Here is a 27,428-nt window from a genome sequence, read left to right on the forward strand (position 1 = left end):
AGCGGCCTTCCAGTGTCTGAAGGAAAGATGGGGAGGGACTCTTTATCAGGGAGTGTAGCAATAGGATGAGGAGTAACAGTTTTAAACTAAAGGAGGGGAGATTTAGATTTTAGATTAGATACCAGGAAGAAATTTTTCACTATGAGGGTGGTGAGGCACTGGAACAGGGAAGTTGCGCATGTCCCTTCCTTGGAGGTGTTCAAGGCCAGGCTGGATGGGGCTTTGAGCAGCCTGGTCTAGTGGGAGGTGTCCCTGCCCAGGGCAGGGGGATTGGAACTAGATCATCTTTAAGGTCCCTTCCAACCCGAACCATTCTATGGTTCTATGATTCTCTCGTTCTATGATCTCTTCAACAGTGTCCTGAGTGGAGTTTCCTCCCAGAAAGTCAGTTTCTAATTCACCGGCTCAGCATGAAAGGGAAAATAAAGCTTCTGGAAGTTCCTCCCTTGCAATGCTACAAGTCTCCATGTCGCCGTGCCGTCCGGACTCCTCGCGCAAGGCTGACAACGGGAAATGCTTCAGAGGGGAGAAGCCGGGAACGGCAGGGTGAGAAGAGGGGAGGGAAAAGAGCTTCTCCCATCGCGGCACCGGCCACGGTCCCGATCCCCATCCCGGTCCCGATTACACTCCCGACCCCGATCCCCATGCCCATCCCGATCCCGCTCCTGCTCCAGGTCCCGATCCCGGCCCTGGTGCCGGTGGCGGCCCCGATCCCCATCCCGATCCCAGTCCCGGTCCCGGGCGCGCGCGCGCTCCCGCCGCTTGCCGGCCGCCTCCCGTCACGTGGCGGGAGGGGGGCGGGGCGGTCGTCACGTGAGCTCGGTGGAGGAGAGGCGGGCCGGGGGGGGCGCTGGGGCTGGCGGGGAAGATGGCGGCGGAGAGGGAGCCCCCGCCGCTGGGGGAGGCGCGGCCCGCCGACTTCGAGGAGCTGGAGGACGGCGAGGACCTCTTCACCAGCACCGTGTCCACCCTGGAGGTGAGAGCCCGCCCGTCCCCGCGGGCCCCGAGCACCGCCGCCGGACCGGCACCCGGCCGGGCCCTCCCTCCCCTCCCCGCCAGGCCGCTGGTGCCGCGCTCCTGAGTGGGGCCGTCGGCCCCCCGCCGGCCCTTACGGGCCCAGGCCCCAGCCCCAGCTGCAGCCCCGCCGCCTGCCACAGTTCTGGGAGCGGCGGCTGCTCGGCGCTTCCCGGCGGGCAGGCGAGTGGCCTCGGCCGCGCCGGGGCTCGGTGGTTCCCCTCAGGGCTTCTCCTGCCAAAAGGAACCGTACCCTCCTTTTTCCAAGTACCGCCGTGCTAGGTCGCCGCCTTCCCTCTCTCGCCTTGCCCCCTTCCTGTACTGCCGGAGTAATAAATATTTCCACCTTTCCTCTACGACGCCAGTTTCGCTGGTCCTGTCCCCCCGCGCCTCCCCTCCACCCCCCCTTAGATTTTGGGTGGATGTATGACATCCCATTTTTGTTTGGCCTCTTTCCGAGGCTTCACCCCCTTCCAGTTTGCAAAAAAGTTGTAGAAACTTAACTCCTCTCTCAGCCTGGGAGCGCCAGGCTGCGGGTCCTATCGCCGAGCGGCTGCCGGGGCCCCGCCGGCCACTCGCCCCCGGGCAGCCCGGGCCGCCACCGGCCACCGAAGGCAGGAGGGATCTGGGTCTGGAAGAGAAGAAAACTAGTAGTGGATAAATACCTCTTTAAACCGTGGTTGCTTTCTATGTCAGGAGTCTAGTACCAAAAAAAAACCCAAACCCAAACAAACACAACTGAACGTGTAAATAGGTCCTCGTTCTGAAAAATATATGTTCATTCGTTATAATGGGTGGTTTTCGTGCTGAGTTGTTGTGGTCGTGTTTCACCTGTGTGTTTTGCTAGTGTCTTCTGGAAGAACTTTGTTCTTCCTATACATAGTTGCCCATTTAAAAAGAAAATTGTTCCTGTTCCTCTTTTTCTGAAGAGTTTCCTGTCCCTGACCTTTACAGTGATAGGATCAGTGCATGTTTCTTTGTTTTGCTCTGGCTGTTGCCTGTCCTTCACAAAAAAGGCCAGTACACAAAGAGGCTCTGAAATGTATTTTAAAGTCACTTGTTTTCTCTCAAGTCAGTTTATTTTTTTTTTCTTGTTATAGATGCATAATCTGTGCATTGGTACAAAAAGATCTGTGGAAAAATGCTGTGAAGGAATAGCAAATGATGTGAACCTGCAGTTGACAAGAACAGTATGAACAGACCTCTGTGCGATACAGCGTGTATTATTGGAGTCTTGTTCTGTGCCTTAAGAAAGACTGCAGTATAACATATTGTCTGTACTGATATGGTCTAGAATTAAAGCTGCAAGAGACAAGATAGATTTAGCATCTAAATCACAGTTACAATGAGAAGTCCTTATCTTAATGAGTAAAAATAGTTACTGAAAACTCCCGTAACTGCAAAAACTGTCAAAAAAATGCACTTTCTATTGGGTGATTTGGATGACAGTTCTGTTGTGCTGCTTTGTTTTGTAGACAGTCTATTTAGAAGAAAGTAGCTAAGCAGAAAGGGGAAGCCTCTTAGAGAGAAGCTTTGAAAAGCTTTGTCAGTAAAGATTTTTTTTGACATGTTAGTCAGCTACAGCATTTAGGGAAGAGCCCTAGTCTTGCAATGTTCCTGCAAATTTGGAAGGAAGAAATCATGAAAGTTTACTTTAAACTTCTCACTAGGTTGAACGTAGATTGTTTAACTCAAGCGTATAGGACACCTTATTCCAGAGAATGATTATCTCATGGTGTGGACCTTATTAAATTTCTGTCTTGAGTGTTGCTTTAATCCTGAAGTAGCTGATTCTAAATGTCAGTGGGAGTTCTGTACTGACAACATGGTGTCACTGGTGCTAACAGAATGGTGGTGTGCTTTTTGTAGTTGATTGTGTATTTGTTTGCTGATGCCAGAGGAGAGGGCATGGCAGGGGATGGTGAGGTCCAAAGCCAACTTATATGAAGGCTATGATACTCTGAAGGGGATCACAACTGGTTTACCTTGGAGCTGTCCATTTGCTCTTTTGTGTGATTAATTTCAGCCCTCTCCCGCCATTTTTTTCTTGCTTTCATTTTCTTTGCAGCTGGCAAAGGATGTGCTGTTCCTTTCTTACCTATTATTTGGTTGTCCAGTGGAGAAGCTGTAAGATTTCTAATAGGTTTTCCAAATAGCTTCCATGTTAGCAAAATCTCCATTTAGAAAATACATGCTAACTTGTCTAAGTTTCTTCTGACAAAATATGAATTCAATGTATTATATGAATGGCAAATATGAAATATTTAAATACAGGAAGGCTTATCTATTATTTAAGTGGAGGAAGACTTCAGTGTCTTATCTGTATAATCAAATGGAGAATATTGTTTATTTCAAGTTGAATTATCTAATATGAAGAAAAAGAAGCTGGAGTTTTAACTTTCTTTGTGCACATATTAAAAGCTAATGTCTCTGTGGATGTAAGGCACCTGTGAGCTGTGGGCATGGGGCTGAGCAGCAGTTTGTCTGAGCTGGTGGGGTTCTCATTTCCTCATCGGATATCCACGGTGCCTAAGAGTAGTACTGCCTCCATTAAATTCGTGGTGACTGAGTGGTCTCCCTTCAGCTGTCAGCATTTCTTTCATCAATGAGAACAGCTAGACTGAATCAGACTAATGGTCTAAGCCAAGATTGTGTTTACAACAATACTTAACAGTGGATGCTGGGTGAAGAGTATTGCTGATGATTATATGTATGTGCTGGTAGTCACCTGCAGTGCTCTCTCAGTTACCAGAATTTTGTAGCTTAAGGACTTCCTGAGCCCTAGATAGCATTACAATATTAATAATCTTCCATGGACTTACCTGCTTGCTAAAATGTCAAGTGTTTGTTTTTTTATTTTGTTAAAAAAAAAAAAAAAGAGGTGTCCATGATATGCACAACAAGAAGTTCTGGAAGTTAACTGTTCATTATGATAAGAATCATCCCCTGTTATAAGTTTGTCATTAACAAATTTGTGGTCTGTGTCCTCTGCCACTACTGGGAGAGACTGCAAACAACTGTATGAAAGTCACTTTTGGCAACATACATGAAAAAAGATTAGGTTAGATAAAAGTGTTAGATTTTCTGAAAAATTATATGTTTAGTGTTATTCTCATGTCATCATTTCCTCCTCCTCCTTGCCCTAGTCTGTTTCTCCGCCACCTCCCTTGTTTATCTGTTGCACAACTTCTTCATTCATTTCCCTTAAACTTCTCACTCATTTCTCTATGGCCTATCTTTGTCCTTTGTAAAGCAGGTGCTATGTGAACATGTAGCTAAGATGCCACATACTCATTTCAATCGGTATTTATATTCCTGGCAGTTTTTTTGAAATGGAAGAATACATGGAGGCACCTGAAAACAATGAGTAAGCAGTAGATGTGTTAATCTGTTGATGACTGTCATTTGGGGCAGGGTGTGTGTATAATCTCATTGCCAGTTTATCAGTTTATGTCAAAGATCTGCAATATGCATTTGGTTTTTGCAAGCAAGGCAAAACATTAGATAGGCACAGAAGTCCAGATGTCTTTAATGATATCCATTGAATTTAACAGTGACAATTATAGAGGATGCAGTAAAGACCTTATTGGAATATCTGAGAGGAAAATTTAAGTCCTTCAATACTGTACTATACCTTTGCAGCAAACTAAGTCTATATCCAAGATTATTGGTGTAATTCTACTGGAAATGTTTGTCTTGTTCCTTGGTGTTAAATCCAGTCTGTAATGGAAGCATGCAGGCATTCATTCTTTCATTCTAGTGTGATTGCTTGTGTCCTCTTACTGTCTGCTGAAAACATTACTGTCCTACTGTTGAGACTGTTCGCTCTGCCCATGCTGTGATTTGTGAGCTTCTGTAACCCTGTTTCAGACAATGAGCCAGGTTAACTTGAACAACTTGAATAGTATGATGGTCAGCTTTTGTTAGCCTACTGTGTTGTGACTGAAGGAGGCTAGGAGGAGTTCAGACGAGTAGTTGAACGGGTCTGGGGCAGGAATCTACCATTAAGAGAAGGGAGGATGCCCAGACATTTAGGGCTATAATTTCAGCCAAGAGAAAATGTGAGAGCTTGTTCTTGTTTCTTCATAAGTCAAAGCTATAAAATATGTAGTTATTGCCACCAAACGTAATGCACAATAAACGGAGTAAATTGAGCTTGTAATTGGAATGGGTCCATAGGCCTCTCACCAGAAACTTGTAAAGCAAGAAATTTCCCAGGCATGTACTTTTCAGGAAATGGACAAGTTTGTGACATCTTGTGAATCGCTGGCATCAAGCAAGTTTAAAATTTGTGAACAGCTATGCTGTCTCATCTTGCATTTGTTGGTTCATTGCACTGTTAGCTCCTCTGACAGCCATTTTAATCACCATTTTAGCTGTACTTCATAGAGATAAAAGAGTAAAGTTGGGGTTCTGTCTTTTAGCATGCACCTGTAGTAGAGTATAGCTGGAATAGCTTAATATGTTAATAGTTGTTGGTGTGTGCATGTCTGTTTTTTATGAGAGGCTGAATAGCGCACTCTGACCCACTGACTGTGTAAAATAATCAGATTATTAGGAATTACTGACTCTAGTTTCTGATACGTTCAGGCTGTGGCTTTCTGGGCTTTCATAGTTCCTTGAGGACTATGTCTGTTTTGAGGATAAATTTTGAAGATAACAAACTAAACTTTGTTGCAAAAACGCTTTAAAATGAGCTGATGTTGTATTCAAGCCATGAATAATTTTTAATAAGTTTCTACATATTGTCTTTTTCATATAAAGTCCTAACTGTTTGTGAAGATATTTAACCCCATCCTTAATTTATCTTGTCTGAGAATGACAGCTGCTTAAAAATACAAAAGACTCACTGAAAGATTAATAGGCCAGGAAATACCTTATTCAGCTGTCAGCTTGTTGTGGTTTAAGTCCAGCTGGCAGCTGAGCCCTGCACAGCCACTCATTCACTTCCCCCAGCAGGATGCGAGAGAGAATTGAAAGGGTAAAAGTGAGAAAACTTGTGGATCATGATAAAGACAATGTAATAGGTAAAGCAAAAGCTGTGTGTGCAAGCAATATATAATGAATTCATTCACTCCTTCCCATCGGCAGGCAGGTGTTTGGCCATTTCTGGGGAAGCAGGGCGTCATTGTGTGTAATGGTTGCTTGGGAAGACAAATGCCATAACTCCAAACATCCTCTCCATCCTCCTTCTTCCCCCAGCTTTTATTGCTGAACACAGCGTTACCTGGTGTGGGATATCCCTCTGGTCAGTTGGGGTCAGCTGTCCCAGCTGCGTCTCCTCCCAGCTTCTTGTGCACCCCCAGCCTCCTCGCTGTCAGGGCAGTGAGAAACAGGGAAGGCCTACATGCTGTGTAAGCACTGCTCAGCAATAACTGAAATGTCCCTGTGTTGTCAACAGTGTTTTGGTCACAAATCCAAACCATGTAGCTCTACAAGCCATTATGAAGAAAATTATCCCAGCCAAAACCAGTATGCAGCTGAAAGGGTATTTTAAAGGAAAGACTTTTTACTTGTAAATTATCCACAAAACTAAGCTTTAATATCTACTGTTCTTAAAAATGGAACTTGATATTTGTGACAAATATACATTTATTATATCTTTATAAAACAAATAATACGCAGACAGAACTTCCGTTTGACTGGAAATCTTCCTGTAAGAGTCACTTCTAGACTTTGTGTCTTGTATACAAATTATACAAGCTACATGAATAAGGTTTGCTTCTTGAGCTTTCTAAGATGCCCTTAAGGTCTATTTGAGTCCTCTGCTTTTGCAAATATTCTTCAGTTGTGGTTTGTGGAAAACAGGGTATATGAAATTTGGAGAAAACCATCTGAAACTGGTACACTAACTACAGCTGTGAAGCCTGGTATAGGGTACAGAATTCTTGTCTTTCTTTAACAGTGCCAACGGACAGGATCTTTCCCAGCTCAGTAACAGAAAGAAATCCATAATCCTACTAGGACTTGGTGGCATTTATTTATAGCTATTCTGTGGAGGAATCCATTCCTTTCTGCAAAGCGATAATAGCTTTGTATTGGCCTCTGGTTAACTGTTTCTTTGGCATGTAAATACTTGGGATTTTATATAATACCATACATTGATCAGGTTTAAGTGTTCAAGGCTAATTTTGTATCTAGTAGGGTTTCTTCTTTTGATTAGAAGACAGGTATAGTTGAAAGTAACCATCAGTAACCAAAATAGCTACCTCAGAAAAAATTGAAAAGATAGGCAAAGGGAATAGCTTGAAGTTCTCCAAGAGCTCTTTTCCACCATTCATTAGTCAAGAGGTCAAGGGCACAATTAAGGGATAAAGCAGAAAGCCCTCTGCTGTGTGCAACAAGTGTTCAGGAAGGCTTTTATTCCCTGTGCCTGGCTGTATTACAGCTGTTTTTCATGGAGGTGAATTGACAAGCGTGAACTACATGCCATTCTGCATCTGTGGTAGTGTGGGGTCCCCACGATGTCCTAAACCTCAGATCTATCAAAATGTTAAGTGGGTTGCTGTTCAAAGTTGACTAGCAGCAAAACTAGTTTGGAATGAGTATCTGTGTTTTTCTGAAGAATTGCACTTGCTGATAACAACTTTAAACTGCTTGAACCTCATGGGGAAATCAAGCATTCCCATTCTTTGCTGTTCTAGCTGAAGTACAAGATCTTGAAGTCGCAGCTCTGTGTAGCACTGCCTGGAGAGACAGACTGTTTCTTCCAGAATAGGCTACTTCTGAGTTCCAAAATCACTTAAAACTGTTGACTATTACATGTGACACATACAATCTATACTATCATTTATCAAATAATGACGCATGTCAAGAGGTGAGGTTGTCTTAAATTTCATAGTTAATTTTGTCTAAATTAGTTGCAAGTCTTGTGATACAACTTAAGTATCATGCTTCATAGAGTGAACAAATACACCTGTATTACCCCAGAGCCCTCTACTTGCCATTCGGTAATTTTGGCATTGGTTTAGTATGAGATGAGAAGTGTACATGTGACTAGTGGATTGGTTCCTTTTAAGGTTATGAACTCTACTACCTACGTACAGTTCCCGTGTGTTTCTGCTTTGGCTTTCTTTGCAGGCTTTGGAGCAAAATCAAACAAGCAGTTTGAGAGGCTGCTCCTTTCATTGTTCATCATTTTGGTTTGTTTGTTGGTTTCCCCACATTACATATGGGCTTTTGAGAGAGTGGCAGCCTTTGGCAAAGGGAAGGGGGTATAACCTCTTCTGTCATCTGAATGGAGTGGTTCCTTGTTGCAACCATAATCTAGAGAAATATAAATTTTCTGATATTCTTATATTTGCTTTCATCTTCCTTCTGTCTTCAGCATGGAAAACATTGAGGAAAACATTTCTTTCTTAGCTCCTCTGTACCAGAATTTCAGGTGATTCAGATCTGGATAGATGTGGGGGGCAGGATCTTGCTCTGTGCCACTTACAGTAAAGCAGCGGTGCCACGCTCCATGTCAGGATGTACACTGTTCCTGGAGAGCAAGCTATAAGGGAGGGCCTCTCCCTTAGAACTGTTGCCCTGCTGCATTTATGAGTGTGAAAATACAATCCAGACAGACTTTTCAGTATTTTTCATCTTTAATCTTTTGTAGCCTGTGGCATATGTTGAAGTGTAGCCTGAAATGTTTACTACCTGTTTCAAATTCTGATTCTGAACTTAATTACTCTATGCAAAAAACAGGAAGCAAATAAGGACATAATTTACAGATGTTCCTTTTAAAGTGCATGCATCGATGAGTAACTATGCTGTTGAAGACTCCTTAGCTAGCTATCTTGGATGAAGTTGTGAGAAGCGAGTCTTGCAAATTTTCTAGTACTATGGCAGTAAACATAGTTGGTACTTACTCAACAAGGATTTTCTAACTAAAGGACTAATCTTCAGTTAGGTGTGTATTTATATGGTAGCCCGTCTTCGGTATTGCTTTAATTTTCCTTGGTGTCTTACAGTATTTCTTTTTCAAAGTCATCAGTGAACTAAAAGAACTGTACCTATGGCAAGCCTAGCTTCCATGTACAGTACAATGTGACCCTCTGTGGCAATAATCCCCAAACGTAACCTGTTGCAAAGCTATCAAAATTTCTTATGCCTGCAAGCATCCTTGAATTATTTGGATGGCATTAATGCATTCTTTTAGTCTCTGAAAAACTGGTATAGAGCACTTGGGGATTTCTTTATGAATTTTTTTCTATGTACAAATACAAATTTAAATCCAAGCCTTTCCAAAAGGAACTTAATAATCAAATTACATTCGGTAGTACTAATAAACTTATTCTAGATATTTCAGTAGCAACTTTTGTTTCATGTTAATTAAACCTGGGGAAATGGGTAACTTTTTTTTTCTCTCTGACAAATGAAAAGAACTGTTGACTAGCTCATATCCTTTGTTTATTGTTACCATGCTAGGAGTAGGAAATGGAAATAGCTGACAGGGTTTCCTTTTTGTACATCTTGCCTTGTTTCTTTGCAATGAAAGAATGTTTGTTGCAATAATTCTTATATACTGACACATGGCAACTGGTTCTGTGCTAATTATTTAACTTTTTTTTTTAATAAACAGTCAAGTCCTTCATCTCCAGAGCCAGCAAGTCTTCCTGCAGAAGACCTCAGCACAAATTCCAATGGTCCAAAGCCGGCAGAAATAATGCTAGATGATGACAGAGAAGACCTCTTTGCCGGTAATTGCTCTTTTCTTCTAATGTGTCTGCATAAATTCTTTCGCTCTTGGACTGAAAGAAGGGTGCTTTGCTGGGAAGGAGGGTTAAAACCTTTTAAGTAGTTTGACAATGATGTACAGGTTTTTTCTTGTGGTGCTTTGTAATGTTAGTTAAGTTTGTTTACTAAATACAAGTTTCTCAGTAGTGTGTACTGTCAGTGCATAGTGTGGCTGTGTTAGCTGGTTGGTAACATGTTCTGCTGACTTTAGTAACAGTACTTATCATTGTGTAATAAACAATATTCTAATCTGTTTGTAAAAACATTACTGAAGTTGCATCCTTGTTTTCTTCTTAATAACCATACATAAGCTGTCCCAGTCTTTTTTTCCAATTATAAAGAAAGATAATTCAGATCGTAATGCAAATTGGAGGGATTATCTTTTTCTTAAGACACTCTTGTTATAATGAAAAGGTAACAAACTGGCATATGGGACCAGTCCTGTTGTTTCACTAGGGCATGATTCTGTCTGATACTTGACAGTACTGCATGTTTTGGAGAAAGATATGTGAAAGTTCTGATAAGTAATCAGTCAATAAACACATTTCTAATTTTCTGTTAATCTGTCACTACTTTGGTGTTGGTTTTTGACTATCCTAACATGGGTTATGGTTGCTGTCAATTACAGGTGTAGGAGCAGTAACTAATCAAGAAAGGAGATATGATATTTGGAGTGTATTATGTATGTGAAAAGTTGATTCTGAATGCTGCTTCTCAATACTAACACTTTTCCTATTATTACATATTGAGTGAGTGAGTTGTCAGTCTGCTTTGAATACAGTCCCCACCTCATCTTCATTGATTCTCTGATGTAATAATTCAAAAAGAAACTTTATAGCCTTTAGTTCTGGGCTATTCTTTGTAAACACATGCATACACATGCCCATTACACTTGGTCTGAACTTACTAAATTTGTATTTGCATATATTTGAACTTATATTTTCTCATGACACACTTAGAATGTATTGACTAGTTTACTAACTCTCTGACAGTGTTTCAAGAGGAAAAAGTATAAAGAATAGATGGGTAATCTTACTTCTGTTGTATTTATGCTACCTGGTTTTATGACTTATAAAGACCAGCAGTGCTCCAGCAATGAAGCTTTCTAGTACTAGTAATGTGGTTATTTAGCTTCAGTATATAAAGCTGGCTTTTTATAACCATAGAGCCATCTGGAATGGATATTTTAGGAAAGCCAATTCTCCTTTGGATAATATTAAGAAAAAAGGTGGCTGGAGTAAATATTGAGGGGAACCAGACAGAATGAACAAATGTTAGCAGCCAGATTGTTTCAACTGAAATGAATGCTGTGAGGAAAACACACAGAACTGATTTAATGAGTTTGAGTTTTTCTACGGAATACATTCTCTTAAATGCATGCAGCTCTGAACTGAAAGCATCTAATACACTGCATGTCTAACACAACTAAGGCTGGTCTTTGAAAGGTCAATTTATATACAGAATGAGACTAGTACAAACTCTCAAATAGGGGGAAAAAAACAGGAGTGATTTATGGAGCCTAAGACAGAGTATCTTTCACAGTATCCTGTTCTAAGCAGGAACTTGGTGTAATACGGTTGTACCCTAGTGATGAACTTCTGTCCTTGTATCACTGTCAGCATAGGTGTTCTCAAAAATGATGCGTGATTTGTGTTCCAGTGCTGTGCACTTACAAGTATAAACTGTTTTTTTCTTTCTTAGGACTGTTTTGCTTGACAGTGATGTTAATCCATATGATTAACTTTCTGATACTGATTTGCAATGAATAGAAACAGTGTAAGAAGGCAACATGAGATTTCTATTTTCTCGCTTCCAGCATGATTGTGTAAGCCTGGCTTTCTATGAAAGCAGGACTTAATTTACAAGTGAGTGTGACTGGATTTTTTACTTGAACATGCTGAAATTCCAAATAAAACTATCTTGGGACAGCTTATAGGAATGCTTAACCGGAGAGGAAGAGAATGAAGTTCCACAGCTTTCTAACTTATGTTGTTCCTTCATATTGAATTATTAGACACTATGTAATCTAGGTGAAGGAAATCCTATGGGTGGCTGTTGAAAGGAGGGGCTTTGCTTTGGGGGCATAAACAATTCTAGTTTTGCACACTTATTTGTAAAATATATGGTGGTATGCCTCTCTAGATATTGTAGACTTGATAAGTGTTTTTCATTTTTCCATCTAGTAATGCAACCTAATAGAAGAAGAGGTGAGAGAGAACAAATTATATGATTTCCTGTACTGTTTAATGCAGTTCAGAACCTGGGTTTTCTTAGTCTTTTTTGACTATACTTAAAACCTCTTTGCTATTATGTTTCTGAGGCAGCTACAGGATAGTATGTGCAATAAAATGTTTTAGATATTCATTACCTTGTCTCTGGTGAGTCATAAGTGCTTTGGCTGAACTATTAAAACTGAGTTTCAAAGGTGGAAGAAAATGAGTTTTCCAGCTGTCATTGGAGACCAGTAAATTTTCCTGCTGCGTGCATTAGTATTGTGGTTCTTGCTTCTGTGAAAAAAGCAAACTGTCTTGCTAAACCCACTTAAGCACTTTCACCCTTAGAATAAAAGTCAGTGTGTTGATTATTTGGCCAAAAAAGAATTAGTTTATCTTACCTTATAGAGCTCTTACATCTGGAGACCATAATGGTCTCCAAAATCAGGTAGTATTAAGAGTATGTGTCTTAAAACCTGGCTGTCCATAAGCTTCTAATGTAGAGTGAAGAACTAGATACTGAATTAATCTTCCAAAATGTAGGCCTTAAGTTCTCTGCAGAAACATGCCGTGGATTGCCTGTGCAGTACGTAGCTGTCTGCTTATTGCCTCTGGTACTCATAGATGATGAGCAGGACTGTGGAGTTATATCAGTGCTCTGTCACCATTTTTGGAACAATGGAAAATTATCAATTTTCCTCTCCCCAGTCTGGTAAAAGATTACTTTTTATTTTCTTTCGGGTTTTTTTGAGCTATGAAAGGTGTTTGGGGATGGATCATCTTATGCAAGTATCTAGTTACTGTGTCCTAGGGAAAGTCAATGATTTGGGGTGGGGGGTGATATTTGCTTTACTGGGTTTTTGTTTTGTTTTTCTTCAGGTCTTGATATGTTTGTTTTAGGCTTTTTTCCTAGGAGCTGATACAGAAAAGGAGATGCTAATTCTGCGGACCAGAGGAGACGTGTGCTTTAGGCACAGCTGAACAGCAAAACTTTCTAGGCTGTTGTCATGTGGTGTGTCTGATCAGAAGAGTTCAGTGCAGATGCCTTGCTGGTTTTTAGAAGTTGTTTGTTCGGTTCTAGGTCTTTTCCGCAAGAAACAGATGCACAAAAGCATGTACGTCTACAGCTTTGAAGTCAGAAGAAGGCCTTACTAGTGGCTGACTGTTCCATTAAAACTATTTCTGTTCTCATTAAGATTATCTTAATACTCCTGATATAACAGCAAGGGTCATGGCCCATGACTTAGGTGTAGTAGTTCTTACAGTCACTTCTGTTAGGATATCTGTCTCTGAAATAAATATTGCTACACCTGAAGCCTTTTTTTTTAATAACTTGTCCTTTGTTCTGGACAACAGTTTCTGCTTCAGTTTACTTCCACATTTATGTGATCACCCGAGTAAACTTTCAAAGATAATAAGCCAATTGAAACACCCAAGCCATGTCAGAATGTTAGAGGTCTGACATTTAGAAGTGTGACCAGTAAAAATAACTTACTCAGCTGAAGTGAGTAAGTTCTATGGAACTCTATGCTAGTGAAGAATTGCAAACTTGCACTTCCTAAGCTGAGTTTGACAAATACTGGTGGTGAAAAGTAAAGAAACAAGAGCTGTGTAATGCTAAGATTGAGCCCTGTGCTTGAGTGCTGATAAAAAATCGGTGTAGTTGGCTGTAAAATGTTAATTAAGCATAAATGCAGCAGGATGAGATGTTTTCATGTTCTTTTGGAGCTAAGGGTCTTGACAGTGATCCATAACAAAGCCTGTTAATGGATTGTGAAGTAGGTAGTTACGTGTAGAAGACTTAACAGCATTAGATTGGTGGGAGTGCTTAACATGTGGTGATAACTGCCTTAACTGATACAAGTGTTCGATCTCACTGTTTTTCTCCTAAAAGTTGGGCAGAGTAGTTGCGTCTCTTTATGCAAGAAGAGCTTGTGCTTTTGAGAACTTCCCAGGAAAGCAAGACATCTAGATTTTATTTTTCATTCAAATACTAATACAGAATATTGAAAAAACCAACGCCTCCCCCCCCCCAAGCCACAGCCTGATTCTTAAGTTTTCAGGGGAAAATCTAAAATGAAAAAATCAAGCAAATATTTCTGAAGTGGCATAGTTTCTACTCTGAAACCTACTGAATTCATCTTTCCATGAAAAACAAAACAAAACAAACCACAAACAGAAGAATTCTCAATGAAACTTTTTAATCTAGACCATGTCATCTGATTTCTCGAAGTGAACAAATGTATGTAAGAAGCATAAATGTCAGAGTTCATCAGAACAAATCTATTTCTTGGGAAGTCGATCTTCAGTTTATGTACTCAAAGACTGCTTTTCTGAGGGGGAAAAAAATAGCTAGAAAGTATAAGAACCTGCTGTTGCTATATAAAGTTAATACTTCTTTTTCCCTTCAGAATCTTTTAATACTTTTTTTTTTAAACTAAAAGTACAACATCCTTGTCTCTGTCCTGCTCTGTCCCATCACCTCCTTCCACTATCTTTTCCATTTCACTCGTCTAGATTTATGTAATGTCTAGAATTATGCATGCAAACTTGGGGGTGAGAGGTAATGGGAGGCAGGATGGTATAAATTCTCCTTTTTTCTTCCTAAAATAACTGACCTGCTGCTATCAAACAAACAGATACTGTTTCATCTGGGTAAGTTCTTCCAGGAAAATAGAAAAGCAGGGCTAGTAGGCAACACCTCTTAAAAATTTGCTCATGTCCAACCAACCTAGGGTCAAACAGCTTTAGAAATACTGATGTGGTCAAAGTCTAACGTTGCTGGCCTTGATGAAAGGAAACCTCGCCTTTCCCACTGCTTGTTCCTGCCGCTTTCTCTTTAACAGAAATAATGCACCAGCGCAGCAATATCTTCAGCTACCTGCTGAACATGTGATCCACAACCCAGATCAGTTTATTATACTAATGGGTGTGTGGATACAAGTCTAAAAAAGAGGATTGCTAGGAAGGAGTGTGCTTCTATCTCATCTGATAGCAGTGCTGGTTTGTTACATCGAATTCACATTTTTTTCATGAAGTCATACTTTTACAGGAACAGGAATGTTTTCTAAGCTGGTGAAAGTGAGAAATCTCTGTGCTTTGAATTGTTTCATGACTTGTTTTATAAGCCTGTCTAAAATTTGAAGGTATAGAGAAGTACTTGGTGGTGATTAATAGTTTGTTTCCTGAACACACATCCTGGAATACAACTGGTGATAGAAAAAGGAAGAATTGAGTGGAATGGCTTTATTTTATGATTTTTAAAAACATTTTATATTATATCATATTATATATATATATAACATATTATATTACATAGGTATATGTATATTTTCTCAGAAATGTTTCTGTGAAATAGTCATTTGTATAACATATATGTATTGAAGGCTGTTAGCCACCAAAGGAGAGAACTACCTCTTTTCCATGTTTAAATGTTGTTGTTCTAGCAATATAAAAGCTTTTTTTGCAACTCCCTCAGCATGGCTTCCCACCTGATCTGAGGTTTTGAATTAAAGTTTTTTATTGGTTTACCCTTCCTGTGGCATTTGAGGACAGGAAGCATCAGCAGGATTCTTCAGAAAGATTTATCATTAAGAATAAAGCTAGTAGGAAAACAAAGCTTTTCAAATAAAGCTTTTAGATAATCTTTATTTGTATTAAAAATGCAGAATATGAAAAGGTGATTGCTTTCCATTTTAGTTTGAAAATACTATGAAAATGTGCAATTTGAAATCAGGAAGAGTATTGCCAGCTGGCTGAGGGAAGTCATCATTACCCTCTGCTCAGCCCTGGTGAGGCCACACCTGGAGTGCTGAGCCCAGGTCTGAGCTGCCCAGTACAAGGGAGACATGGACAAACTGGAGTGAGTCCAGTGCAGGGCCATGAAGATGATTAAGGGCATGAAGTGTATGGCATATGAGTAGAGACTGAGAGAGCTGGGGCTGTTGAGCCTGGAGAAGAACAGGCTTGGGGGGAAACCTACAATATGTATAAATGCCTGATGGGAGGGAATGGAGAAGAGGGAGCCAGACTTCAGTGGTGCCCACTGACAGGACAAGAGGCAGCGAGCACAAACTGAAATACAGATAGTACATAAGAAAAAAAAATTGTAGGTTTTTTTTGTTTGGTTGGTTTTTTATTAATGGTGAGGGTGGTCAAGCACTGGCACAGGTTTTCCAAGGAGGAGGTGCATTCTCCATCCTTGGAGATGCTCAAAACCCATCTGGACATGGTCCAGAGCAGTGTGCTCTAGCTGACCCTGCCTGAGCGGAAGGGTTAGACCAGATGATCTGCAGAGGTCCTTTCCAAATTTGGCAATTCAGTGATGTACTCCAAAACACAGTGGTGACAGCAGACTTTGTCAGCCGCAAGCCAGAATGAGCATCTGCTTCAAACCAGGTTAAGGCATAGTGACCTTGAAGTTTGGTTTTCAATTTATTTTGGGCTTCATTATCAAACAAAATGTAGGCACACAGTCATTTTTGTCACTGAAATAAGAGAAGTGTGGTTTTGTTCATTTATATAAAACATCAAGGACTGGCAAAAAAGGTGTTATAGAATAATGGGAAACAGAATTGACTAACAGAGTATCTCAAAATGACAGCAGAGATAAAGCTGAGTGGTTTTGATATATTGATTATGAAAGACCATAATGTAACTTTTTGCAGTAATAAATAATATGGTTCATTGGATGCTATTTCCAGTTCTATTTTTACATTGCTAGTAGATTGTGGGCTGTTCTAGAGAAGCATACAATCCTACACAGGACAAAAATGAGATTTTTTTTTTAACACACATTACAACTATTTCACAAATTTTAAAGTAGATCTGATCTTTAAAACTTCTCTTTTCTTAACTGTTGAGTAAGGGCTAGTTATATTCATTATATACACCAGACTTTAAAAAGTTTGGAAGAGAGATGGCATATTTTCATGTCAAATTCAGTGGTTCGTATAGACAGAAGTTTCAAGCACAGGTCTTCTACAAATTGCATAGTAAACCTTTTTGGTGACGTTGCATAACTCGAGGTGGATCTGGTTTAGTGCCTTTTTACCTCCATGGTAAAGTAGTAGTTACAAACTAAACTTCCTGTGGCAAGACTTGAGATCAGTTGGGAAGTCAATTTTGGTATCAAATGACTGTTCTGTGGTCGATGTTGTCTTTTACGGAACTAGAATTCTTGAAAACATGCATTTAGCAAGAACCACATCATTAGTTATTTAAACTAGAGCAGGAACTTCTCTATACCCAGGAAGTGTGTAATTTGCCGGTGGTCAAAACCAGTTAGAGGAGAGCTTGTGGGATTTGTAGAGCAGAGATTTACATCCCATTTAAAGACAGATGAACCGTCTACAGTCTGAAGAAAGTATTCAGTTTCTAGTGAACTGTTTTAAGCCCCAAAGAGACTGAAGACAGAGACTAAAGATAATTAGTCTTACTGTCAGAATGTCTCACCTAATATTTCTGTTTTACAGGTTGTGGGCTTTTGGCAGCGGCGGGGTGTGTTATGGTTGTGTAACTTCATTTAACACATGGCATGGTCAATTACCAGCCTATATGACTAAATCAGCTGTTGTTCAGAGAGGAAAAAAATTAAAATTAGTACAGGTGCTGAACAAGACCTGCTTGTGTGGTAAAAAAATTTCATTAATTTTCACAATATCTGATGCAGAAATGGATCTTATCACTGGTGATAGGGTTGCAGCAACTTATCACTCGTGACTAGTTTAAAAGACTCTTTACCTAACAGTATATTAAAAAAAATAAATTGCAATCTTAATCTTATTTTAAGCCATTATGTGCTACAAGCTGAAATATCACATCTAGTTTTAGCTATGTATTGAAATAAATTATCTGGCACAAATGGATGCCATTTACAGGTGATCTTTTTAAATTTGTATATCGTCATTTTTTAGTGTGCATGTTTGTTATCTTTGTGATGCACATCCATCTCTAGCGCACAAAAACCTCTTTGCTAACTCAAAATGTTTATCTAGAAGCAACAGAAGAAGTTTCGTTGGACAGTCCAGAAAGGGATCCAATACTTTCACCAGAACCTACTCCAGCAATCACTCCTGTAACACCGACTACATTAGTAGCTCCCAGAATGGAATCGAAAAGCGTAACAGCCCCTGTGATTTTTGATAGATCCAGAGAAGAGGTACGCAGTAAAATTGTAAATTATGGAAATGTCTTGTTTGTTTCTTGAATTTTTTTCTTCTTTTAAAACTACAGTTCCTAAATGTTGACTCACGGGATCATCTTTTGATAAGGGGAAGTCTGTAAAAGAAAATGTATTCTGTTTATTTTGCATATAAAGTTTAGTGTGAATTGGACCTATGAAAATACCATAAGAATTCATTACTTAGGTGATTATATTGGAGATATGTAGTGCAAAGAACAAGAACCTTCTTTCCTTCAGAATAGATACTGTAAAAGTGCATGTAGGAGCAAGCCGAAAGCTTGATACAGGAGAACTGTTGATGATGTATATATAATACCTCTTACTAGCATGTTATAGGTTTCAACTTGGATTTCTGAAGCTGTTGTTAATGGGGAAATGGAAGAAGCAGTTGTTAGCATTATCCTGCATGCTAACAAACAGCTGAAGCTAATGGTACTTCCAATATTGCTATTTCCATTTGGCATTCCATTCAAAGCCTGGGCATTGCCGAATGCCATTCATTCTGGAGTGTTCTCGTGCTAGACGGTGCTTCTGCTAAATGAGTTTGCAAACAAGACTTGCCTGTGACTTGATGATGGCTGCTTCCCCACACACCAGAAGATGGCATTTTATTCTGATTTTTTTTCCTCCCCCTTCAGCCCTGGTACACTGTCCCGTCTGCCGTAGTGTTTCTGAAGACCTCTGTTTTTATCAAGCTTATGCATATTACCTGAAAGAGTACAAAATTCTGCATGATTAGAGCTCAGGCAAGCATCAGAAAATTCTCATCTGTTACTTTTCCCTTCCCAAGCTCTTCTGCTACAGATACCATTAATAAAAAGGAATATCTGTCGTTTGACTAATGGCATATAGAAACATCACAAATGAAAGCGGTTTTAGAACCATAGTATCTGCTGGCATTGTAGAAGATACAATGAACATACCCCTAAGATAAATATTTGCTAAAAATTTTAAGGCCAACAAGTTCTGAGAAAAGGCTGACATACTAAAAGTTTTGCAGGAAGGCTTAAATGTAAAACCATAGAAATACAGAATCATTTAGGTTGGAAAAGACCTTTAAGATCACGGAATCCAACCCTAAACCTAACACTGCCAAGTACACCACATGAACTTTGTCCCAGTGACAAATCAATGTTAGAAATTATATTCACTTAACATTGGATGGTAGTTTTGTAAGGGTTTTTAAATTATACAAACATACTGACTTTTCCTCCTCCTTCCTCTGTACCCTTATCCTTGTAACCATTCATAATATGAATGCACATTACTGTGTTAAATATGGCTTATCTTTTTCCTAGATGGAAGAGGAAGCAAATGGAGATTTGTTTGATATAGAAATCAATGTATCAGACCCAGAGAAAGTTGGTAAGTTCCTTGAGCCTAGTTAAGTCAGATGGTAGACTGTCTTGTTCCTTGAAGACTATTCTGAGATTTTAGCATGATTTCTTATTCAGTTACCTTTTCGCAGTTTTTAGTATCTAAATGGAAAGCTATTTAATATATATTTTGGAACAAAAAGTGTGTGGAGGGATTAAAATAACTTGCTCTCAGATAAGTATCTTAATTTTTTTACAGGAGATGGCATGAATGCTTACATGGCATACAGAGTAACAACAAAGGTAACCGGTGCAACAAATATTTGCAGATAACTTTGTATCATATTTGAGTAGATGAATCAGTAATTCATAACGATTTTTTTTTTAAGACAACACTTTCCATGTTCCACAAAAATGAATTCTCAGTTAAAAGAAGATTCAGTGATTTTCTTGGCTTGCACAGCAAATTAGCAACAAAGTACATGCACATTGGTTACATTGTGCCTCCAGCTCCAGAAAAAAGTATTGTAGGTAAGTGTAGTTCCTCTAAGGTTGAATTTAAGCATGTAATTTAAGTACTGTAATACAAATTAAGTATTTTAATACCTGTTGGGCTTGAAAAATAAATTACTTTTCTGCACAAATATTACTTACTGCTTATCAGGTAGTCCGAACTATTAAGTATTCTTCCTGTTCTGTATTTTAAAAAAGTTCAGGTTAAATTGGGAAGATATGTACTGGTCTCTTTGTAACTCAGACCAGTGTTGATAATAAGAAGGAACAGTCGTCTTAATACATGGCCTTCTGTTTCTTATCTATCATTCTTTCTTCACTGTTGCCCTTCAAGATCTGATTAGTCTATCAAAACAAAGATGTTAAAAGAAAGTTTATTTTTAACTTGTGCTGTTATCAGTTGCCTGCAATACAGAGAGCTTCATATGTACTCCACTTCTGTAATACTTCAGTCTGTTTCTTTTGGTCATGGTGAATGCTAAAACCTCTAGTTTATTCTTCAAAGTTCTAATTCAGAAAACACTTTTGAGTGATGCTGGTCTTCATAAATGCCTTGAAGGATCGGATCCTTTCTCCATGAGCTAAGAAGCATGTCTGATGTGTTGAAGCAACTTCAGTTTTATGACCTATAAGTAGTAGAGTTTTTTTCAAAATAACTATTTAAAGCAAGAAAACCCATTGAAGTCTTTTGGATTACCCATATAAGTCAGTGATTGGACTCTAGAATGCTGTTTGATATGTAGGGTGTAGTAGGACTTTTTCAGTAGTTAGTCTGTAAAGTTGATCAGAGCAGCAGCTTCTCATATAAGTAGGAATAGGTAGACTGAGTAGATGTAGGCAGCAGAAAGCTTGGGAAAATCATGCTTTTAATCTGTGTAAAATCACTGCATTTTTCAGTCTAGGATTGAAAACTTGGTCTGAATTTTTCTTAGTTCTTGAAGTAATGTATGATTCTGTAATAACCATTTGTTTCATATAACAAAAATAATTTTAATTACAAATGCTAACATGGCTTATAAAGGTGGAATGAGGCTTCTATTCACGTCCTTTGGATGATGCAACAATTAAGGCATTTATGACAGTGTGCAATTATGTGGAAATGTAGTGCTTCCATCACAGTCAACTTTATCTGTAAAACAAAGCTTGGACTGGATTTGAGATACTACTTTAACAAAACCAGTATAAATATTGATACACCTGGAAGTGTGTAAAATGGTGGGACTTAACTGCAGTCTAAGCAAGCATGGGCTGTCACTTCAGATCCTTATATAGAGACTTTGCTAAGCTACGGAGAAGTTGGGAAAACTCAGAGACTCTGTAGGACATTTTCCAAAGAGCATGAAGTTCCCGCTTTAAACTTGAACTTCAGTGCACAGGTGGTATTTAGCTCTGTCCAAAAATACGCAGTCTATACACTTCTAATTCTGGAGAAAAGAAGGGATACTAGGCTGATTTAAAATGAGGCACGTTAAAGCAGAGTTGTCAAAACAGCCAAAAGTAAGATGACATATTGTGTTTACATCACAGGTGTTTATTTTCAAAGTCTTAATACAAAGTATACAGTCAGTGTTATGCAGTATGTATTGTAAAAAAAACTCCTTAGTCTGTTCATTTTGTTACACTGTTGATAACACCTGGAGTTTTAAGCTCCAACTTTATTTTGGTGATGAGTGGGAGGGGCTGGCATTTCAGACCTTAGCCACAAATTCAAGTGGTCAATTACTGACTGTAGAATAACAGGATAAAACTTAGTCAGTGGTGAGCTAGAGCTGGACATTCAGCCAGACTGCCTCACTACTTACGTAAGTGTGTTGGAAAATCACGCTTTCTGTTTTCAAGAAAATAATCTATTTAAATCATGGATCCTTTCCTGTGAAGCATTAGAGTGCTCAGGCTACAGAAACTGCCTTTACATGTGCATTTAAGTAGGCTTATATTAGCAGAGAAAGAAACCTGATATGGTATCTAGAAATAGCTGTCAATATCACAAGGTAAGAATTCCTCATTTTGGTCATTTGATTACATATTCAGTTCTTTCCCTATGAACTTCCATTGCTATCAGATGTGAAGGATCTTTTGTATTAAACTGCAGCATTTCTGGAGTGAAATATTAACAAATAGTAATACTCTAATGCCAAGAGATGAGGCATGTGAATTACCTCACCTTTGTTTGCATACTTTAATCCTTAAAGACTTATTCAATTTTACAGATAAATTTGTGGATTCACAGTTATGTTACAGTGTGTAGTATACCATTGAAAAAAATGCCGATCGGGTTTATTTTCATCATGTTACAGAGAAGGGAAAAAATAAGACTTCACTGAGAGGTTAAGGGTCCCTCCTTGTTCCTGTAAGGATGCTGTCTGTCCCCTCCATGGGTTACTGTGTGAAACTTCTAAAGCCAGAAGGAGATCTGGTGAGGAATGACTTTGGGAACTATTGACCTGGCAGGTCACAGAGTTCATATTCAGAATCTCAGAACTTATAGCTGGAGAAGCACAGAACTAACAGAGCAGGAATACACTACAGGTAGAAAGAAGATGTCTGGACTGTATCATAACGTACCTCGCCTGTGTTTTAGGAAATAATTATGAATGTTCAGTGTTTCATGGTGTTTTTGAAAGGACTCGGGTTTCTTAACTGTCTGAGTTTAGGTCTTTAGCATGAAAAATATTGACCTCACAGTTTTAGAATTCCTCTGTTGCTGAGGTTGGATGTATTTTCCATACCATGATATATCAGTAACTCTGGCTACCCTATCGCAGTTTTTTGGCCACTCTTGAATTGGACAGAGGAAGCGATGTGAAACTGCATACACTTTATTCCACTAATTTTATTCTCCATTCAGTTTGTAGCTGTTCATATGCTTCAGAATTTTCAGAGCTGGTTAGTTTACCTTAGTTGACTAAAAAACTCTTAGTTTTAGAACTTAAAAAAATAATAGAATGAAAATATTGCTATAAGCTTACCAATTAATAGGCTTATAACCTGAGATTTATTTTCCTATTCTGCTTTATTTGGGTAACTGTTTTCTTCTTCTGAACATGAGTGACCAGTAAGACTCTGATCTTCATTTAGATTGGCTTCATAAATGCAAGTTAAACTAGTTCTGTATAACTTCTAGTCACAATTATTAATACATTACAGGAAATAACATATTTCAAGAGCTGTTTCCACAAAACCATGCAGCATGCAGTACTGATGGGGGTTTTTTTGTTCCTGTGTAGTGTTTTTCATTGTAATTTAACTTAAATACGTAAACCTGGGTGAGCTTTATCTTCTAATCACATCAGTTATATTAATGATTATTTATGATAAAATAAAATCAATATGATGCCATTTTCTTCAAAGGCATGACCAAGGTTAAAGTAGGCAAGGAAGATTCTTCATCTACTGAATTTGTAGAGAAAAGAAGAGCAGCTCTAGAAAGGTAATGTATGTATCTAACTAAAACTTGTTTAGCCTCAAAATGACTTGTAATATACTACGTGGGCTCTGTAATTGATTTTTGGGCCATCTGTATTTAGATTCTGGAGGCTGTATGCAGCTGCCCAATTTTTGTGTAGAAATGGAATAATTCCTATTAACAATGGGAAATGTAGCCTTATTCAGAGAGAGGATTATAGCTAACTCTTTTCAAACTGATTGGTCCTTAGACTTCAGATTGCAGAGATTCAGTAAGTAAAACTTTCTCTATCAGTTACTTAGGCGTTTTGGGTTTAAGGAATTAATGCACTTCAGCAGTATTATCTGTTCCATAGAAAAATCAACTCTTGGGCAGGGAGATGGGTAAAAGAGACCTTCAGTCACTTGCAAGTAAAACGGCCTTCTGGTGACTTATGGCACATGGATGTGGCTAGCTGAATTTTGGCATAAGAGATATTGGATCTCTGTCACCCAGTACTGGTATACAACTGAAATTGTTCACGTATCTTTATCGTGGAAGGGTTCCATCACTGATATGCTGCATCATTTCCCTCTGTTGACATGGCTAGTAAAGCCTTCAGAAGGTAACTAGTAGAACTTACCAAGTATACAGCCTCGATTTTTGTATGATTTTATAATTTGCCCCTTGCTGTGATGCAGTTGCATCATATGAGAACAATAGACCATTTGACAGTTTCAGTTAAACTAGAAGATTACCAAAAGTCAAAGGCTTTACGTTGTATGCTTAAAGACCTATATAACAGATAACATATGAAGCACTTGAACTCCTGAAGTTCCAGAGCCAATCTTAATCAAAAAATATCTCTTCAGAATCCTGTTGATAATATCTTTCCATTTCCTAAGTAACAGAAGAACATCTGAAATGATACTGAATCTCAAAATACTGATAGATTAGTTATCTCTTACTGAAAATTGGCATATAGCTTAACACTTGCCAATTAAAATTGCACCCAGAGGTTACTGAAGTTCTTCTGTCACTTGGATTGGAACTGTGAAACACATTCTAGTTGTACAAGAAGTCTATTGCTAAAGGAGCGCTGCTGTGAGATAGGAAGACTTGGAATTAGAGTCTGGAATTAGCGTAATTGGGCTTAGATAACTGAAGAGGTAGTTCCACACAACTTTAGGTCTCTGTAATAGAGATGACTGATTTCCCTGTCGGTTGCTTACTCGAGCAACTGAAATAGAATTAGAAAAAGTTCAATTCACAAGCTTGTGTGTGTGCTTTAAGTGCTACTTTTTCATTTATTTGTTAAAGGAGTTGCTCTAGTGTACCACTTCTAGCGGATGTTGAGCACTCCTCCCATACTGGGTAGTGGACACCTTGGGACTTCTCACAATGTTGGAAAGGCTTCACAGTATATTCATTCCCCCCCACACCCCCGAAAGACTATGAATATCTGGCAAGGAGCAACTTTTTTGTCATGCCAACTTTGGCTGTCTTTTCCTTTTAGAATCAAAACGTTACCTACCTACCAAGATGTTCAAACAATATTTAGAAGCGGTTGTTCTGTTGCTCTTGCCTAAAGCTGCCGAAAACGTATTAATGTTCCCCAGAAAGTCAGACCAAAGAAATCTGCTTTTTTTAACTGAGAACTATAGGGAAAGTGGACAGGAAAGCAATATACCTTGTTAGTTGAGTTCACTAAAATTTACGCCCTGCAATAGTGAACTTACATACTACAAGTCTGCCTGCCAGATGTCCTCAAGCACATTGCCAGTTGTCTCCACTGAAAATGTTAGAAGTCTCCCTTGAAGTAAAGACTGTTCTCTAGCAGCAAATTTCTAAAGAAAAATCTCTTTGTCTGCTTGCCACGTTAACTTGTACTTGCTATTGAGTATAGAACAAGGAAGGAAAAGCTGAGCAATCGACTGTATAAAATAGTTTCATTGCAACCCTTAGCTTCTTTAGGAAGAAAAATAAGGATCTGGTGACCGTAGGGGATGGAAAAAATACATTACATTATCAACACACTCAGACTTTCAGTTAAAAGTCCCAGCCCACATCTCTTTCTAGGACAGTTTCGAAGCAATTTGTGAATGTAATAGGGCTGTTCTGGTACTTCACAACTGAGGCTTGAGCAAAGCTAAAGCTTTGCAAAAAGTAGAGTGTGCTGCTGATTGTTTCTGTCACTACATCTTAATTGACAATATCACATACTTTCTTATATTCCTGTGATCTTTTGAGGTACTAGATTTCTATAAAGCATTCACGTAATCGTCACATTTTCTGTTAATATGTAATGTTAAAATCAGTTATGGCAAACTTGCAGCAGTCTTTAGCAGAAGACAAACTTGCAGCACTTTTTAGAGGAAGAATACTGTTGAAATTTCTCTATTCAAACCATATTTCTTCAATTGACAGTTTTTAGATCTAAGCAGAAACACAAAAAATTGCAAAGGGAAGGAGTTGCATTGATTTTTATTTTTCTTTGGGAGCGGTGGGGGGGTGTATAAGTCCATTAGAACTAAAATTGGTTTAAGGTTTTAGTCTAGACAGCAAATAAATAGTTCATACCTAGAACATAATCAGCTCACTTCCCAAGTTTTCCTTTAATTTTAAAATAAGTCATCCAGAATCATCTGTAACAAAAAGCCTGTCCACTGGACTGTACAAGAATGTTGAAACGAGCTCATCTATTTTTTTTCTGGCATAAATTGGCTGTTATTAGAGGATGAGGACTTTGCTCAGCAGTTGAAAATGGGAGTTCTAATATTTTACCACTGTGCAACATACAGTTACGGCAGGTCCAACCTTAAGGAGTTTCTGGTGTAAACAACTATGTTAGAAACCACTGTGTTCATTTCTGTTGTGTTATGTTGTGGTATGGTGTGCACGGGGCTGCAATTAGTTTCAGTCAGAAGTTCCAGGTTTTGTGGCAGCCTTACTGGAGTAAGGCTTCAGTGAATGTTTCAACAGCTTAGTGGTCCTAGGGTGTAACTGTGTAGGATTTAGCCTAAGTGTTTGTTGGAGGAAAGTGAAAGAATGCTAAATATGGTTTGAAGAGTCATCAGAGAGGCAAAGGATTGAAGGGGCATGGAGGCTGAACTATCATCTGACCCTTTAGAGGTGACTTTTTAAGAGTGTTCAAGCCCCATTAGATAATGAGGGAGGTTTTATGCCTCCATTGTACCCATTCTTTAGGTGAAGCGCACTTTTTAATGCTGTCAGCCACATTAAATCTGTTTTGTTATCTAATATTTTAATTTTTAAAATCACAGGTATCTACAACGAACAGTAAAACACCCAACCTTGTTACAGGACCCAGATCTAAGACAGTTCTTGGAAAGTTCTGAGGTATTTAAGTTCTTTCAAGTTCCCCTATTTAATTCTAGATATGGTAACCTACAAAGCAATATATTCTCTTTGTATTGAGACATAATCCCCTAAATTCATATGAAGTCAAATTGGATTGCACCCTTCATGGGGCAGAATGGCAGAGGCTACTTACGTAATGGTGTGCCTCTGCCTCTGATAAAACTTAGAGAGGTAGTGACCAAAAGATATTTGCTGTTCAGTGACTTCTCAAGCATGTTGGTCTGTCCAGTTCTGAGTGAAGCTTGTCATATACGGTGAAAAATCATAATTGATGTTACTGGTTGTTAAGTAAGATCAAGAATTAAGCTGGCTTGGGAGCAGCTGTCTTGCCTTTAGGAGTCCAACTTGAGGTGTATTGGTAGGATAATGGGAAAATGCTAGCAATGCTGCTGGCCAGGCTCCATGGTATAGTGAATAGAGGACTTCGGTCAGCTGTGCCATCAGTCTGGCACCTTTCACAATATTAAATGTATCATTAAAGATACATAATATCTTTATAAAACTGCATACTGGATTCACTGTAATACTGAACTGTCTTTTGGTCAATGTCAATATCTTAGTTATACTAATAAGTCACAGAGACCTCACTACTGACAAAAGCATCATTGACAGATAATTTACAGTGGATTTGTCAATGCTGACAGACAAAACATTGCATGAAGGGTAAATGGTCTGACATAGGGGCCACCTTGTATGGC

At 39.0% G+C, this 27,428-nt stretch overlaps 1 protein-coding gene across 2 annotated transcripts in view; it reads left to right on the plus strand.

The window, feature by feature from the left end:
- The first annotated feature begins 846 nt into the window (after positions 1-846).
- SNX2 (sorting nexin 2) overlaps positions 847-27,428 on the plus strand; it is a 35,006-nt gene continuing 8,424 nt past the window's right edge. The window contains exons 1-8 of one of the 2 annotated variants that reach the window (XM_054185457.1): positions 847-976; positions 9,584-9,701; positions 17,948-18,111; positions 19,434-19,500; positions 19,711-19,754; positions 19,841-19,982; positions 23,316-23,394; positions 26,634-26,709. In XM_054185457.1, the coding sequence (XP_054041432.1) occupies positions 869-976; positions 9,584-9,701; positions 17,948-18,111; positions 19,434-19,500; positions 19,711-19,754; positions 19,841-19,982; positions 23,316-23,394; positions 26,634-26,709 (798 nt within the window). In that variant the 5' untranslated portion in view covers positions 847-868. The remainder of the gene's footprint in view (positions 977-9,583; positions 9,702-17,947; positions 18,112-19,433; positions 19,501-19,710; positions 19,755-19,840; positions 19,983-23,315; positions 23,395-26,633; positions 26,710-27,428) is intronic. The other variant, XM_054185458.1, reaches the window with a different exon arrangement.

Source organism: Rissa tridactyla, chromosome Z (genome assembly GCF_028500815.1).
Source record: "Rissa tridactyla isolate bRisTri1 chromosome Z, bRisTri1.patW.cur.20221130, whole genome shotgun sequence".
In the NCBI taxonomy this organism is placed as follows: Eukaryota; Metazoa; Chordata; class Aves; order Charadriiformes; family Laridae; genus Rissa; species Rissa tridactyla.